The sequence below is a fragment of the Macrobrachium nipponense genome, chromosome 8 (assembly GCF_015104395.2).
Source record: "Macrobrachium nipponense isolate FS-2020 chromosome 8, ASM1510439v2, whole genome shotgun sequence".
Lineage (NCBI taxonomy): Eukaryota > Metazoa > Arthropoda > Malacostraca > Decapoda > Palaemonidae > Macrobrachium > Macrobrachium nipponense.
This window is the reverse complement of record NC_087203.1, coordinates 85989385-86004179: the sequence shown is the minus strand read 5'-3', so window position 1 is coordinate 86004179 and position 14795 is coordinate 85989385. Positions and strand designations below refer to the sequence as shown.

The 14795-nt window shown below is 34.9% G+C and overlaps 1 protein-coding gene across 1 annotated transcript in view; it reads left to right on the top strand.

The window, feature by feature from the left end:
* LOC135222902 (uncharacterized) overlaps window positions 1–14795 on the top strand; it is a 54016-nt gene that overhangs the window by 29434 nt on the left and 9787 nt on the right. The window contains exons 10-13 of the mRNA XM_064261294.1: window positions 3298–3391; window positions 6188–6267; window positions 7163–7283; window positions 9064–9264. Coding sequence (XP_064117364.1) covers window positions 3298–3391; window positions 6188–6267; window positions 7163–7283; window positions 9064–9264 — 496 coding nt within the window. The remainder of the gene's footprint in view (window positions 1–3297; window positions 3392–6187; window positions 6268–7162; window positions 7284–9063; window positions 9265–14795) is intronic.

Below are 14795 nucleotides of genomic sequence, written 5' to 3'. Positions count from 1 at the left end.
GTAGCCATAACACACTGACATACAAGTTGCGTCTTTGCTTTAACATAATGAAAAGAAAAGATACTTTATTATTCGTATCACCTTGCAAAGTAATTGACAAAGAAACGAACCAATCAAGATCCCTGTTCCGTTAAATGAAAGTCACCGACTAGAGAGAGAGAGAGAGAGAGAGAGAGAGAGAGAGCCATTTAACAACATTAATGCACTACAATTTTATAATTTTATCTTGCTATCGAAAAATGAGAGAGAGAAAGAGAGAGGAGATAATTTGTGATTTGAGAGCTAAGTAATCCGATAATGCCATCACCGTCTTCGTTACTTGACTTACATTGAGAGAGAGAGAGAGAGAGAGAGAGAGAGAGAGAGAGAGAGAGAGAGAGAGAGAGAATCATTAAAAGAGGGTAAACAATAATGAATACGAACTTCTTTACGTTCATTGATCGTCCCTTCACTTGCTTTAAAAGAGAGAGAGAGAAAGAGAGAGAATATCATTAAAAGAGGGGAAACAACAATGAATAAGAATTTCTTTGCGTTCAGTGATCGTCCCTTGAATTACATTACGAGAGAGAGAGAGAGAGAGAGAGAGAGAGAGAGAGAGAGAGAGAGAGAGAGAGAGAGAGACTATTCGTGTAATCGCCCTTATTTTAATATTGCTGAACAAATAGTACATATAAATTTTTCACTTCTGCACCCGTATTTTATCACCCATCGTAGATGGGTAAGTTTGCTAGTCCTACGAATAGGTGCAGTAAACAAGTGATCAATTACCTCCAAAATCTCCTATGGGCATACAGTTTTTATCGCTAGTAGGTAGTACGCTAAACGAGTGCGATATTCAGTGTTTTCAACGAAGGATTTTCAGTGCCAGAATTCTCGCTTCTAATGAATTTGCTATGTACAAAGGTAATGTCCAGACTTTCAAAAATATATCTTTGGAGCTCACGTTTCATAGACAATGAAACTTCTAATATTACATATACCTGCATCTCTGCAAAACTCGTAAAGATCAAGTGGCAACCATAATTATGCGGACTAAGTATTCTATCTTCCCAGATCGCCTATCCATTATCATGCATATGAGTTCATTGTTTTATCCCGTTCGATACTTAACAGTGATCATATGCAGCAGATGGTCTATAAATGAAGAAAACATGAGTGGCCGCAAATCGCGTGATTATATATCGATTTTTGTTCTTCAGAAAACTACTATTTTTCAAAGAAGAAACTGAAGTTGAAATTTGTGAAACTCAGGACGACAATGAATTAGTGGATTTCATATGATTCACATGATTACATATTAAAAGTCTTTTTTCCTGAAGATTACTCATCTTCAGACGAAGCTGATGATGAAAAAAAAACAACAGTAAAAATGTGCAAGACAATAGTGCTATATAATGTGACACGCAGCCTCAAAATGTTAATGATGACGAGGAACAGTGCAAGATTATATCGTCAGATAGTGATGAACACATCAATGCAGACAATAGTGTTATAATATGTGACACAGCCTCAAAATGTTAATAATGATGCCGAGGAACAGTGCATAATTATATGGTCAAATAGTGACGAACACATCGATTCAGATATTACACATATCAGTGACAAACTCGGATGAAACATTGTTCACAATTAGAAAATTAAATAATTTAGTTTACCGAGTAAGGTGAGAATTTCGTTTTCTTTGTTTTGGTATAGAAGGCCAAAAGTAAACAAGCATCGTTAGAAAAACGTAACTAAGCGCTTGCGGAAACTTTATGCGGATACAACGGCAACACTGTATCTCATAGCTATGTAAGAGCCTAGTCTCGACAACAATCGAGGAGATTTAGTGTTGACAACAAACTTGTTGAACATTTCAACAATCAGTTATTACTTATTATTTCTGAAGATGGGCCCTAATCATATGCCGCAATTGACCAGAAATTCGAGCTTCCAAAGACTATGGTGTTCATTAGGAAGAAGTAAGAGGAGGTCAAGGGAAATAAAGAAAGTAGAGATCTTTCCTGTTGAAAAAATAACAAAAATAAATTGACAAATTAATAAAAACATAAATATATAAGGAAATGATTACAATGCAAGGAGAATTGTATTGGGGTACTATAGTAGATTCACATCAACCGTGCATTTGATTATCTAGGCCCGTCCCTTACGACGCTCCTGATTGGCTGTTGATAAGCCAATCGCAGGGCTGGAAACTCTCAGTCTCTCGAGAGAGAGTTCACATGGGTAGAATCTATGCTCCACCTCTCATGAGGGATACGTCTTTCAAACGTATGCCTCAGGAGAGGTGGAACATACATCCTGCCCATGTGAACTCTCGAGAGAGACTGAGAGTTTCCAGCCCTGTGATTGGCTTATCAACAGCCAATCAGGAGCGTCGTAAGGGACGGGCATAGGCCTCAAATGTACGGTTGATGTGAAGCTACTATAGTAATACATTGTATCTTCGCTTGAACTTTTGAAGTTCCGATTGCACGACATTTTCTGGGAGACTGTTCCACTGTCCAACGGTGTGAGGAACAAAGTACTTATGAAACTGAAAAGTTCGACAGCGAGGGATATTTACTGCATTTTAGTGCTGCTGTTTAGCAAACCTGGTCGCTCTCTACCAAAAAAAAAGGAAAAAAAAAGTGGGGGGGGGGGGTCACGGATCAGGGATCAATTGCGACTGTGAAAGATTTAAACAGATCTAAACAGTATACAAAAAATAAAAGGCATTTCATAACAACTTGGACAGAGGATCTCCTTAACTGAAGAAGGTTTATTGTTCCTTTTATATTGGTCGATAACAATTCACTAAAATACTTTCTCACCCACTGCAAACTTTTTATAACTCTGGCCCCAGAAGTGTGATTACAAAGTCTCCCTAAGTATATCTTAACTGATACCTGTATCTTTTATTACATGGTGCTCAGGCGGGAAAAATGAGCTTGGGGCAACACTTACCATCTAACCAGAGGAGGCTAGTTGTTAAAACTTCAAAAATATTAGCTTGTTTTATATCGTATTTGTTACAAATTTTAACAGCAAATCAGCCAAGTTTATTGTTGTTAATATTGCTTAATGACATACAGAAAGAATAATATGATATACTGCAAAGGAAAAATGAACACAATACTTATATAGTTAATACCATTTATTAGTTCCAGAACAGTACTTAGTAAATGCAAAAAGAAGATAATGAAGATTTATGCTATTTAACTACTCCCAACAACAAAATCTGTTTGAGTCAATCACTCATAACAGCCCCACGCTGTTGTCCCTATGTTATTTGAAAGAACTTTTTTGTCTTTTCAGCTGTATCCTAACGCCGTCGCAAGTCATACCCAAACCTGCCACACCAACTTGACCTGGCAGCCTGCCAATTTCAACCTAACAACCTGTCTTCAAGGTGGGTACCATCCACTTGTTCATTTACTCTTAGCGAAAATATTCATCCAGTTGCTTAACTATAAAGACAACTGACATTACATAATATATATAATATACATCTATCATCTATATATATATATATATATATATATATATATATATATATATATATATATATATAATGATATATATACTATATAATTACTAGAATTCTAAATAGTCTTAAATTCCAGATGATACTTAATTCAATAACAAATTCATACAAATTCGATTTAGCTAATAAAATTTGTAACATTAACCAAGGAACTCAAATCCACAAAAAATAGGAATATAATAAAAAAAGTCTTACTTATTTTTATAACCTCCGCGCTCTTTTCATTTCCATTATTGTTTGTTTGTGAGGAGTTTTCACGTTGCATGGAACCAATGGTTATTCAGCAACGGGACCAGCGGCTTTACGTGACTTCCGAACCACGCGACGTCGAGAGTGCACGTCTACTCAGTTCCCTAGTCATGTATGGGAAGATATGATTCAGGATTTTACGTTACGTTCAGAGAAGCAGCCAATCAGAAACATCAAACTTGTTTATACTAGTTCTTCTTCTACTGAACTTTCGCATCACCCCTTTACTGTATAACTAAGGCATTGTTGTTCCTTGGAGTTTTATAAAGAATGATGATTCCCTTAAGGAGGGCGTCCACTTTACATTAACCATGTGGGAAAATGGGTTTTTTTCAAACTTAATGAACTTTTTTGTTTTTCTACCGATTTTTCTCATTCAAAAACCATTTGAAGGATAATTTTCTCTACTAAAAACTTATAACTGTGTGCTTTGAATATTTAGACATTTTAATGCTCTATTATTTGGTTTTAGAATGACTAAAATCGGTCAATAAACAAAAAAGTTAAATTAATTTTTTTCCGAAAATCTAAGTTTTGAGAAAACGAGCGTCAAAGTTTTCATATACTACATTTACATCTGTAAATTCTGAAGTAAACCTAGAGACTTGAAATTTGGAGGATATATAGAAACAATGTTTATAAACGTATACTGTAATTTTTATTGAGATTGGTTGAATAGAATTCAGTATACATAAGTTTGAATTTTATAACTTCAGATAAGGAAAGGGCCTCCTTTGTATTCACTCATTCTCTCTCTCTTTCACCTTTTTCTAGTGAGCCCCAGCACCATAATCTGGGTCTTCTTCAACCTTGCTTCTTTTTGTTGTTCTATGTTGTTCTGAACCTTTACGTTTGGATGCCTGTAATGAATGTCTCTTTCTCTCTGAATCTCGACCTTGCAAATACTTCACGTTTGATGCAGTCACATTTCCAAATTCAGTCTTTAGCAATGGATAAGATTCAGCATAACCCCAGTTGTGTTGCAAAACAGTCAGACAGGCTGACTGCTGTACAGTTTTCAGTCCAAAAAACTATGAATAAAAATGGAAAAAGGAAAGGAAAAGGCATAATCACGATTCCATATAGGGCTATTGACAATAAACAAGCAGACGACAGGCTACGACATTAGGGAAGCAAAATACGCTTGCATTTGTCTTCATTTTGGGGCAAATATGACACATTTCGATTACTTGACAATTGTCTCAGATACTTAATACTTTTTTCAACATAAATATAAAAAGAAAATATTGATCTATTTATGAGCAGACGAAAAAAAAAAAATGAACAGCCGACACTGTAAACAAACAATGCATGTGGGCGATTATACACTTGTCTTTATTTATCACTGCCCACATTTCACGCTTTTAGCTTACTTGATTATCATCTCTATTACCTTATGCTACCATCAATATGATAATGACGCAAAATCATTATAAATATCTACGACGAAGAAATGAACAGAACCTACGAGGCTGGCATTTCTTTCATTTACCCAACTCATATCTTTCAAAGAAAACGTTGAGTTCATTTAGAAACACGAATCTCTAAATTAGGCGGATACTATAGGAAAAAATTTTCCGGCACTCAGGACAGAAAAAAGTTCCCTACTGGATTCGTGTTGCTTGCGTGACCCCCGCGCTAGAGGGGTCATAGATAAGTGTAGATTAAAGTCTTTTTAGCCATGATTTATACATATTTCATAAAAAACTGTTTGAAACTTAAAGTAGAGTGGTTTTCCTACCCAAAACCGTCATAAACCCAAAATGGGTTTCCGGATCCCATGGGTCGCCGGACGCTCCCCTTAATTTCAGAGGCCGTAATTCTGCCACATGAAATTTACTTTTCTTATTAACTTCTAAGCTGTTCTGTATTTAAGTGTATATATGCTTTTCTATCTGTTTATCTGGTTGTTTTCCGTAGTTTGTTACGAAGCATTTAATCTCCTTTCGCATAGAGGCATCCTATTCTGTCAAGCTCGCATTGTAAGTTAATGGTCTTACCGTCAATATATAAATATATATATATATATATATATATATATATTATATATATATATATATACATAAGTTCCTCGTTGGGACGAGTGGGCGCTCAGTTACCAATCCAGGTGGTCCGAAGTTCGATTCTCGGCTCGGCCAATGCGGAATCAGAGGAAGTTGTTTCTGGTGACAGAAATTCATTTCTCGATATAATGTGGTTAGGATTCCACAATAAGCTGTAGGTCCCGTTGCTAGGTGACCAATTGGTTCCTAGCCACGTAAAAATATCTAATCCTTCGGGCCAGCCCCAGGGTCTGGTAAAAACTAAGATATACTTAACTTTTTTTTTAACCGTCATATATCGTAAGTGTATACACAATAAGAATATGAATATTAATAAATAATGCTCAATCCGGTCTGTTTCTCTCTACAGTATGCTTAGGAAATCCACAAGGGGCACCACTGAATGGAACGACCACCTGGGATGGCATCACACGATCATCTCAGACGCTAGTAAGAAGTGTATCTTATCGCAATGCAATTTTCCTCTCCATCCGCTGCGCATCCAAAGGCGGGAACACCTACTTTATGAACGTTATTTCACGGAGCAGGTTGACAGTTATAAATCACCCAAAATATAATTTCATTTCACTTTTGTAGCAAAGAACTGGAAGACTGGTCATTCTGTGAAAGAAAAATATTCCAGTAGCACACAGTATCGACGAACATCAATATTATCAACCTACTTTAAGAACTTCATTAAAAGATATTTCCTTAGTAAATATTATTGCAGCTTCTACCAATTCTGACATTAAGACGAGTCGACACCTAGATACAGTTTTAATCATCAGATGAAAACGAAAATGATTTTTATCAATTATAAATCGATGATAAATAATCTTTCCACGCGTTCAGTTGTTTGTTTTATAAATATTTCGGGAACTGCGCCAGAGAAAACTGCACACGTCAGGTTTCTAAATTGAAATATCTCATTTCATTCATTTCAGAATGTGGAATTTCTCATTTCCTCTGTATTTCTAAAAAAAAAAAAAAAATCTGCCATTTTAAAACGCAATTTTCCATCACATGAAAAATCAAATAACAAACTCTTCTGGCAGTACTGAAGTTCGATCTGGGCAAATATATTCAATCTTGACTCCTTCACCATAAAAAAAAAATCAAAATATAGTAAGAACTACTTTTTCTATATAAAAATCCCCTGATTTTCCTAGCAAGGAAAATATCTCGTATATAGATAAATAAAATAAATAAATAAATATATATATATATATATATATATATATATAATATATATATATATATATATATAAATATATATAATATATATTATATATATATAACCTTTCCCGTTTCAGGCTGACATCATAATATTCTTATTTCTCTCCAGGTGACGCTGGCATGTCCCGCCGGTCAGCAACTGGGCGATGGAAATACAACGAAGGTCGTAACTTGCCAAAACAACGGCAACTGGACCACTGTTGATCCCGGTCTCATGGTCTGTCGAACACGTGAGTAGTACTGAGCAGTCGTGATCTCTATTTAATGATATGCAATAAATACTGATCAAATTATTTTGTTCTTATGTCTCACCACACGCTTCTCTAAACACTGCCCCTTGTATATGTTATAGTAAATAATGTGAAATCCGGCGACTTCACGAAATCCGTAGGGAATATGTGAAATGACCAATTCCCTTAGAGGAACATTTGATCCACGAGGGGCTATAGTAGATTCACATCAACCGTGCATTTGATGTCTAGGCCAGTCCCTTATGACGCTCCTGATTGGCTGTTAATAAGCCAATCACAGGGCTGGAAACTCTATCTCTCTCGAAGAGGGCTGGAAGCTCTCAGTCTCTCGAGAGAGTACACATAGACAGGATGTATGTCCCACCTCTCCTGAGGGATACTTTTGAGACTTATCCCTCAGGAGAGGTGGAACATATATCCTACCCATGTGAACTCTCAAGAGAGACTGAGCGTTTCCAGCCCTGTGATCGGCTTTTTAACAGCCAATCAGGAGCTTTGTAAAGTAATATATGTGTATGTATACTTACGTTTAACGTAAATACTTATATATATAAAAGGTATATATATTTGTAAACACATATAAACACACACATACACAATTTAATTAGGGTTCATATATATATATATATATATATAATATATATATATATATATATATATATATATATATATATATATATATATATATAGTATATATATATATATATATATATATATATATATATATATATATATATATATATATATATATATATATATATAGTATATAATATATATATATATATATATATATATATATATATATATATATATATATATATATATATATATATATATATATATATTTATATATATATATATATATATATATATATATATATATATATATATAGCCATAATTAAATTTTGCATCAAGCAACTCGAAAAATGTACAGCAAGGTCCAAGTGGTATAATGTTTTGATTTCCGTGTTTTGCTTTTGTACCGATGAATGGAGGTCGAACTTTGCTTGACTAACTTTGTTCAATGTGACGTCAGAAGTGGGAAAAGTCAGAACCTTATTTGCTGTTTCTCCGCTTCTGACGTCACATCGAACAGAGTTTGTCGAGCAAAGCTTGACCGTGTGAACGGGCCTTTACTGTGACCCATGGCGGTCACTTCCCTTAATCATCCATACACGAGGGAAAGTTTGAACGAGTTTAAGAAAATATGGCAGCAGTGCTAATCGCGACGAAACAGTTACTCATCTACAATGTTTCGCTGTGTTTAGTACCAGCCCCTGAGGGTCAAATGTATTTCGCCGTGTTCAGTACCAGCCACTGGGGGATCAAATGAACTTATGGAAGATTAAATCTCCCAGGGGCTAGTATCCCTTAGGGATAAAATGTTCCTAAGTGAATGGGACATTTCACTTATTCCGTAAGGATTCTGTTGAATCCCTGGATTTCACATATTTACTTTAACCGTCTTGAGTATGTCTCTTATATTACCATCCCTTTTGAAACATAACTATAAATTGGAAATCGACATCATAGTGAAAGCAAAGCATTTATTAAAAAAGGGGGGGTTATGGACAAAAGAATCATTAGAAGCTTATACAAAACCGCAAAAACTGTGTGGAAGGTAATAACTTTTCCAATATTAAAATGACAAAACATTATAAAAATGAAAACTTTCTGGTTTCATCATTCAAAAAACACGTAAGAAAAACAGAATGGAAAAAAAATTACCGTTTCTTTCACCCTGTCATCCCACTGCAGCGGTGAATGTACCCTTCCCGGACCTTCCTCCTGAAATGACCATTCAAGGGCTTCCCCCTGGAGGCCTGGCCTGGCAGGACCTCCAGATCAACTTCACTTGCCCGAACAACACGATGTTCTCCGACGGACGGTCCTACATAACGATAACGTACAACGGCACGGTGTGGCTGGGATACGAAGCAAATTTCGCCTGTCTCAACAGTAAGTAGCAAGAGCCCCAAACCCGAGTAGTAAACGATTAGACCGCTTCCGACCAAAACAGGACAATTTAACGCATGACGTCACATGGCTGATCTGACTGATGCTTAAGTAAAAAAAAGTCATTAGTCAGTATTTAACCCCACCAGAGTGAAGAACAAGGAAACTATCTTCCAGTACCTGGAGATGAACGGGGACCTCTCTCACACAAGGTCGTGAAAGAGACAGAGAAAGGGTGTGGGCAACTAATTCCCATAGTGAACCTTAATTTATTTGTTTTCTTGGTTTTCTTTTATGGCCACCTACCAATGACGTCACAAATATGAGCAATAACGACGAAATGGTCTAACCCTGTACTTTATTAATCCTGCCCAAACCATGTAATTATACAGGGATGTGCGAGTGCTGTAATAGGTTGGCTACCAGAGGGATTGTGTCCCATCCTAAGCTGGAGCAGTGTTTGTCATATAAGGCGCCTTGAGGGGAAAAGGGGTATTCGAGCTTAAAGTGAGGTTTACCATCCCATTTCAATGTGAATTACTTTTTTTCTCTTTCGTTAGAACAGTTACCATCCCATTTCAACGTGATTGACTTTTTTCTCTTTCGTTAGAACAGTTACCATCCCATTTCAAAGTGATTAACTTTTTTCTCTTTCGTTAGAACAGTTACCATCCCTTTTCAACATGAATGACATTTTTCTCTTTCGTTAGAACAGTTACCATCCCATTTCAACATGATTGAATTTTTTCTCTTTCGTTAGAACAGTTACCATCCCATTTCAATGTAAGAGCAGTTACCATCCCATTTCAACGTGAATGACTTTTTTTCTCTTTCATTAGAACAGTTACTCTCCCATTTCAACGCCTATGACATTTTCTCTTTCGTTAGAACAGTTACCATCCCATTTCAATGTGAATGACCTTTTTTGTCTTTCATTAGAACGGTTACCATCCCATTTCAACATGAATTACCTTTATTCTCTTTCGTTAGAACAGTTACCATCCTATTTCAACGTGACTGACTTTTTTCTCTTTCGTTAGAACAGTTACCATCCCATTTCAATGTAAGAGCAGTTACCATCCCTTTTCAACGTGAATGACTTTTTTCTCTTTCGTTAGAACAGTTACCATCCCATTTCAATGTAAGAACAGTTACTATCCCATTTCAACGTGATAGAAAATTTTTCTCTTTCGTTAGAACAGTTACCATCCCACTTCAATATGAGAACAGTTACCATCCCATTTCAATGTGAATGACTTTTTTCTCTTTCGTTAAAAGTTACCAATCCAATTTCAATGTGAGAACAGTTACCATCCCATTTCAACGGCTGGAATGGCTTTTTTCTCATTCGTTAGAAGAGTTACCATCCATTTCAATGTGAGAACAGTTACCATCCCACTTCAATATGAGAACAGTTACCATCCCATTTCAATGTGAATGACTTTTTTCTCTTTCGTTAGAACAGTTACCATCCCACTTCAATATGAGAACAGTTACCATCCCATTTCAATGTGAATGACTTTTTTCTCTTTCGTTAGAACAGTTACCATCCCATTTCAACGTGATTGACTTTTTTCTCTTTTGTTGGAACAGTTACCGTAGCATTTCAATGTGAATGACTTTTTTTCTCTTTTGTTAGATCAGTTACTATCCCATTTCAATGTGAATGACTTTTTTCTCTTTTGTTAGAACAGTTACCCTCCCATTTCAACGTGAATGAATTTTTTCTCTTTCGTTAGAACAGTTACCCTCCCATTTCCCATTTAACGCAAATTACTTTTCTCTTTTGTTAGAACAGTACCATCCCATTTCAACGTGAATAACTTTTTTTGCTTTCGTTAGAACAGTTACCATCCCATTTCAATGTGAGAACATTTACCATCCCATTTCAACGTGATTGACTTTTTTCTCTTCCGTTGGAACAGTTACCGTCGCATTTCAATGTGAATTACTTTTTTTCTCTTTTGTTAGAACAGTTAATATCCCATTTAAATGTGAGAACAGTTACCATCCCATTTCAACGTGAATGAGTTTTTTCTCTTTCGTTAGAAGTGTTACCATCCTATTTCAATGTGAATGACTTTTTTCTCTTTCGTTATAACAGTTACCATCCCATTTCAATGTGAGAACAGTTACCCTCCCATTTACATAATTCACTTTTCTTCTTTCATTAGAACAGTTACCATCCCATTTCAAAGTGAATTACTTTTTCTCTTTCGTTAGAACAGTTTACCCTCCCATTTTAACGTGAATGAATTTTTTTCTCTTTCGTTAAAACAGTTACCATCCCATTTCAACGCGAATGACTTTTCTCTTTTGTTTAGAACAGTTACCATCCCATTTCAACGCGAATGGACTTTTTCTCTTTCATTAGAACAGTTTACCATCCCATTTCAACGCGAATGATTTTCTTTTCTCTTTCGTTAGAACAGTTTACCATCATATTCCAACGTGAAATACTTTTTCTCTTTCGTTAGAACAGTTACCATCCCATTTCAACGCGAATGACTTTTAATCTTTTGTTAGAACAGTTACCATCCATTTCAACGTGAATGACTTTTTCTCTTTCGTTAAAACAGTCACCCTCCACTTTTTAACATAAATGACTTTTTTCTCTTTCGTTAGAACAGTTTACCCTCCATTTCAAAGTAAATGACTTTTTTCTCTTTCATTAGAACATTACCCATCCCATTTCAACGCGAATGACTTTCTTTTCTTTCTTTCGTTAGAACAGTTACCATCATATTCCAACGTGAAATACTTTTTCTCTTTCGTTAGAACAGTTACCATCCCATTTCCAAACGCGAATGACATTTTATCTTTTGTTAGAACCGTTACCAATCCCCATTTCAACGTGAATGCTTTTTTTCTCTTTCGTTAAAACGTTACCCTCCCATTTTAAACATAAATGACTTTTTCTCTTTCGTTAGAACAAAGTTACCCTCCCATTTCAAAGTAAATGACTTTTTTCTCTTCGTTTAGAACAGTTCCAATCCCATTTTAACGTGAATGAATTTTTTTCTCTTTCGTTTGGGACAGTTACCCTCCCATTAAAACGTAAATGACTTTTTTCTCTTTCGTTAAAAGTTACCCTCCCATTTCAACGTAAATGTCTTTTTTCTCTTTCGTTAAACAGGGTTGTAATTTACCTCTTTACTCTCTCGTTGTTAGTTGAACAGGGTGGTTACCTGCTATTCCGATGTTCAATGTATAATTGGCCACTTCTCTTTTCAACTTTTCTCTTCTTTAGAACAGTTACAATTACTTTTTTCTCTTTTGTTAGAACAGTTACCATCCCATTTCAATGTAAATGACCTTATTATCTTTCGTTAGAAAAGTACCCTCCCATTTCAATGTGAATTACATTTTTTCTCCTTTCGTTTGAACGTTACCCTCCCATTTCAATATGAAAGACCTTTAATATCTTTCGTTAGAACAGTTACTCTCCTATTTCAATGTGAATTACTTTTTTTCTCTTCGTTAGAACAGTTACCCTCCATTTCAATATGAATGACCCTTTTATTATCTTTCGTTAGAACAGTTACCCTCCCATTTCAACGTGAATGACTTTTTTCTCTTTTGTTAGAACAGTACCATCCCATTCAATATGAATGCCTTTATTATCTTTCGTTAGAACAGTTACCCTCCCATTTCAACGTGAATGACTTTTTTCTCTTTCGTTAGAACAGTTACCATTCCATTTCAATGTGAATTACTTTTTTCTCTTTCGTTAGAACAGTTACCATTCCATTTCAATGTGAATTACTTTTTTCTCTTTCGTTAGAACATTTACCATCCCATTTCAATGTGAATAACATTTTTATCTTATTTAGAACAGTTACCATCCATTTCAAGTGAATGACTTTTTTTCTCTTTCATTAGAACTGTTACCATCCCATTTTCACGTGAATGACATTTTTCTCGTTACCATTAGAACAGTTACCATTCCCATCACCGTGAATTACTTTTTTCAATTTCGTTTAGGAAACAAGGTTACCATTCATTTAATGTGAATTTTTTACTTTTTCTTTCTTTAGTTAGAAACGTTACCATCCATTTCTATGTTAAATTACTTTTTTCTCTTTTCGTAGAACTGTTTACCATCCCATTTCAATGTGAATAACATTTTTCTCTTTATTTAGAACAGTTACCATCCCATTTCAATGTGAATGACTTTTTTCTCTTTCATTGGAACTGTTACCATCCCATTTCAACGTAAATTACTTTTTTCTCTTTCGTTAGAACAGTTACCATCTCATTTCCATGTGAATTACTTTTTTTTCTCTTTCGTTAGAACAGTTACCCTCCCATTTCAATGTTAATTACTTTTTTTCTCTTTCGTTAGAATAATTACCATCCCATTTCAATGTGAATTACATTTTTTCTTTTGTTAGAACAGTTACCCTCCCATTTCAACTTGAATGAATTCTTTCTCTATCGTTAGAACAGTTACGATATCATTTCAATGTGAATTACTTTTTTCTCTTTCGTTAGAACAGATTCCCATCACATCTATTACTTTTTTCTCTTTCGTTAGAACAGTTACCATCCCATTTCAATGTGAATTACTTTTTTTCTCTTCCATTAGAACAGTTGCCATCCCATTTCAACGTAAATTACTTTTTTCCCTTTCGTTAGAACAGTTACCATCCCCATTTTCAATGTGAATGACTTTTTTCTCTTTCGTTACGAACAGTTACCATCCCATTTCAATGTGTATTACTTTTTTCTCTTTTGTTAGAACAGTTACCATCCCATTTCAATGTGAATTACTTTTTCTCTTTCTTCAAAACAATTACCCTCCCATTTCAATATGAATTACTTTTTTCTCTTTTGTTATAACAGTTATCATCCCATTTCAATGTGAATTACTTTTTTCTCTTTTGTTAGAAGTTACCATCCCATTTCAATGTGAATTACTTTTTTCTCTTTCTTTAAAACAATTACCCTCCAATTTCAATGTGAATTACTTTTTTCTCTTTCTTTAAAACAATTACCCTCCCATTTCAATGTGAATTACTTTTTTCTCTTTTGTTAGAGCAGTTACCATCCCATTTCAATGTTAATTACTTTTTTCCCTTTCGTTAGAACAGTTACCATCCCATTTCAACGTGAATTACTTTTTTCTCTTTCGTTAGAACAGTTACCATCCCATTACAATGTGAATGACTTTTTTCTCTTTCGTTAGAACAGTTACCATCCCATTTCAATGTGAATACTTTATTCTCTTTTGTTATAACAGTTATCATCCCATTTCAATGTGAATTACTTTTTTCTCTTTTGTTGGAGCAGTTACCCTCCCATTTCAATGTGAATTATTTCTTCTTTTTCTTTAAAAAAATTACCCTCCCATTTCAATGTGAATTACTTTTTTCTCTTTTGTTACAGCAGTTACCATCCCATTTCAATGTGAATTACTTTTTTCTCTTTCGTTAGAACAGTTACCATCCCATTTTAACATAAATTACTTTTTTCCCTTTCGTTAGAACAGTTACCATCCCATTACAATGTGAATTACTTTTTTCTCTTTCGTT